This window comes from Coffea eugenioides, chromosome 5, assembly GCF_003713205.1.
Source record: "Coffea eugenioides isolate CCC68of chromosome 5, Ceug_1.0, whole genome shotgun sequence".
NCBI lineage: Eukaryota > Viridiplantae > Streptophyta > Magnoliopsida > Gentianales > Rubiaceae > Coffea > Coffea eugenioides.
In genome coordinates, this window is record NC_040039.1 from 36,522,489 (window position 1) to 36,525,126 (window position 2,638).

Genomic DNA, 2,638 nt, shown 5'->3' on the forward strand with positions numbered 1-2,638 from the left:
TTTCAATCCAATTAAAATGCGACAGACTTTACGGGATTTTATGGTAAATTACATATAATCTCCCTGGATTTTTATATTACTATATGATCTCCTTTAGATTTCGAAATATCCACATAAACCCCTATTGTTTCATGTAATATGAAAAATAGACTGAAAACACCAATAGTTATAGTGACTGAACGAGGTGTGCTCCAACAATGCGTGTGGTAAATTAATAATATCCACTTAATACTCCTACAATTTACATGAATATCCACTTTAATCCTTTATAGATTTTGTATTTATTCACATAATTTAACTATAATTTTATACAAGATGGTCTAACTGTTGATTGATTTAATATTTAAGAGCAATACTAACAGTTCAACTAACAGTGTTACATGGGATTTTTTATTTTGTAAAATTTCTATTTTATATAAAATCGCGCAGGGTTTATATGAATACTGAAAACATTAGGGGTGTCATGACAATCATTTGACAATCAAGTAAAAGCAATACCATTCAGCCGATGCTTCACGTCCACGCGACTTGGTTGACCGAATTGCTACAGTAAAGTCATCCTAGACTACTCGCTTTCGTGGCCTGTATAACTTTCATGATCCCTCAACCAAAAGTTTGGCTCATATTTTACAACTGTATTTTGCGGATTTTTAGCCTTTTATTCTTTTGGTGCCTGCCTTTGAAATGATCTCCAGAAATTTGTTGTTCCACTTCCAATATTACATGCTTTGTTTGCTTAGCTTCCATACCACACTCACTATCCCCGCGGGCTTGAATTTTCTCGGGTACAGCTGTCTAGTCGCTACCTACGATCCTAACAGTACTACCGGCAGCATTTACGGAACCAATCTGAATTTGACGCTTGACATTCTATATTCGAATGCATCTCGGACAGACATCAATGGTTTCTATAATTTCAGTACTGGCAACGAGCCTTCTAACACTACTGTCTATGGCCTCTTTCTCTGTCGAGGTGATGTCAACACTGATGTTTGCAAAGTATGCGTACGAAATGCCAGCATACAAGCACTTCAGGTGTGCCCGGATCAAAAGGTTGCTATTGTTTGGTATGAACAGTGCTTCTTACGCTTTTCCGACCAGACAATTTTCTCCAAGGCTGCTTTCACACCTGGTTATTCTTTGTACAATCCAAAGAATATCACCGGATCAGTATCATACCAGTTCGGAATGGACTTGGGAAATTTGTTGAATCAAGCTGCAAATCAGGCTGCAGATGACACCTGGGGCAAAAAGTTTGCTGTTCAAGAAGGCAATATTTCTTTACAGAGCGCGGATCAACCTGCGGATCAAGCTCGGAATTTGTATACCCTTGCAGAGTGCACACCTGATCTATCCGCTGATGACTGCAAAAGTTGCCTCAGAAAAGCTATAGAGGAACTTCCTTCATATGGATTCTTTGGTGGTATTCCAATAGGAGGAAGATTACTCTTTCCAAGCTGTAGTATTAGGTATGAGCTCTACCGCTTCTACAATACTGCATCCTCTGCACCACCGCTGTCACCAAAGCTGCATGTTCCTGCTAGTCCTCCACCAAATTCTGCACCACCGCCACCGCCTAATTCCAGTAAAGGTAAGTTCTGGAGCCTTGCTAAGGCATCTTTGTTTCTGTTTTGTGTTAAAAACTGGCCTGTCATATAACATACATACATACATACATATATATATATATATATATATATATAGGGATAATTTCAGAAACCTCCCTTGAGGTTTCTGACAATCTCATTCTCCTCCCCTATGGTTTCAAATATATCACAAACCTCCCTTGAGGTTTAGGATTTTGTAACAAAATTAGCTCATGATGTCAAAAGTGAACATAAAAATGTGTTTTCAGGAAGGAGAAGGAATTTTGTTTCCATGAATGCCCCTGAGGTAAGTGTACAAATTATATTAGTGAAATAATGAAAACTAATAAAAATAAAAAATAAATTAGAAAAAAGGGATAATTTCAGATACAATATGTTATTCATCAATAATATTATATCAAAAGCTTTTACTAGATGGTTATTTGTTCCAATTGCATATTAAATCAACCATTAGTGCTTATGAGAGTGCATTACATATTTAGTAGAGAGGTAGTTTATTTCAATAAGTAGCATGTATATAAATACTTAGTGAATGTACAATCTGGTTGAAATAATGTACACCATGTTATCGACCAAGTATGATGTATAAAAATTATTGAACATGCAGAAATATATTGATTTCAAAAACAAGCTATACAAACTTGAGCAAAGGCCCATCACGAGCTTTGCAATTGTGTTGCTTGACACAGAGGACTTAGATATTCCTCATCTTGCACTAATGTAGTAGCATACTTGCTAATTCTTTTCCCTAATCTATTACACTGGTTTTCAGCCAAACTGAATGAGCAGTTCATAAACAAAGCTTTGAGCATGTGAATATCTTCTAATTGAGCAAAAAGTCTGATGTCTTGTGTGTTGTGAGTTCGCAGCATTCGTAACAACTGAGCGGATGAAACTAGTAGATTAACATCTGGCCAAGGCTTTTATCTAATTTTGCACAATGATAATTTGAGCGCAGCAGAATAATCCAGTAAAAAGTCACCTGTACTTCTGTCTCGCATGGCCCATGCAGCGTGCACATTGTTGTCTTT

The 2,638-nt window shown here is 36.8% G+C and overlaps 1 protein-coding gene across 1 annotated transcript; it reads left to right on the top strand.

The window, feature by feature from the left end:
• The first annotated feature begins 687 nt into the window (after positions 1-687).
• LOC113770870 (cysteine-rich receptor-like protein kinase 25) lies at positions 688-2,617 on the top strand. Its single transcript, XM_027315485.1, has 2 exons — positions 688-1,591; positions 2,477-2,617. Exons 1-2 carry the CDS (start codon positions 724-726, stop codon positions 2,512-2,514), a joined length of 906 nt encoding a protein of 301 aa, XP_027171286.1. The 5' UTR covers positions 688-723; the 3' UTR covers positions 2,515-2,617.
• Positions 2,618-2,638: the final 21 nt, after the last annotated feature.

Excerpts from the sequence above, each read along its gene's own strand:
- LOC113770870 (XM_027315485.1), top strand. The coding sequence starts at position 724 with ATGCTTTGTTTGCTTAGCTTCCATACCACACTCACTATCCCCGCGGGC. Across the intron at positions 1,592-2,476 it reads ACCGCCTAATTCCAGTAAAG|CATTCGTAACAACTGAGCGG; the intron begins GTAAGTTCTGGA and ends GTGAGTTCGCAG.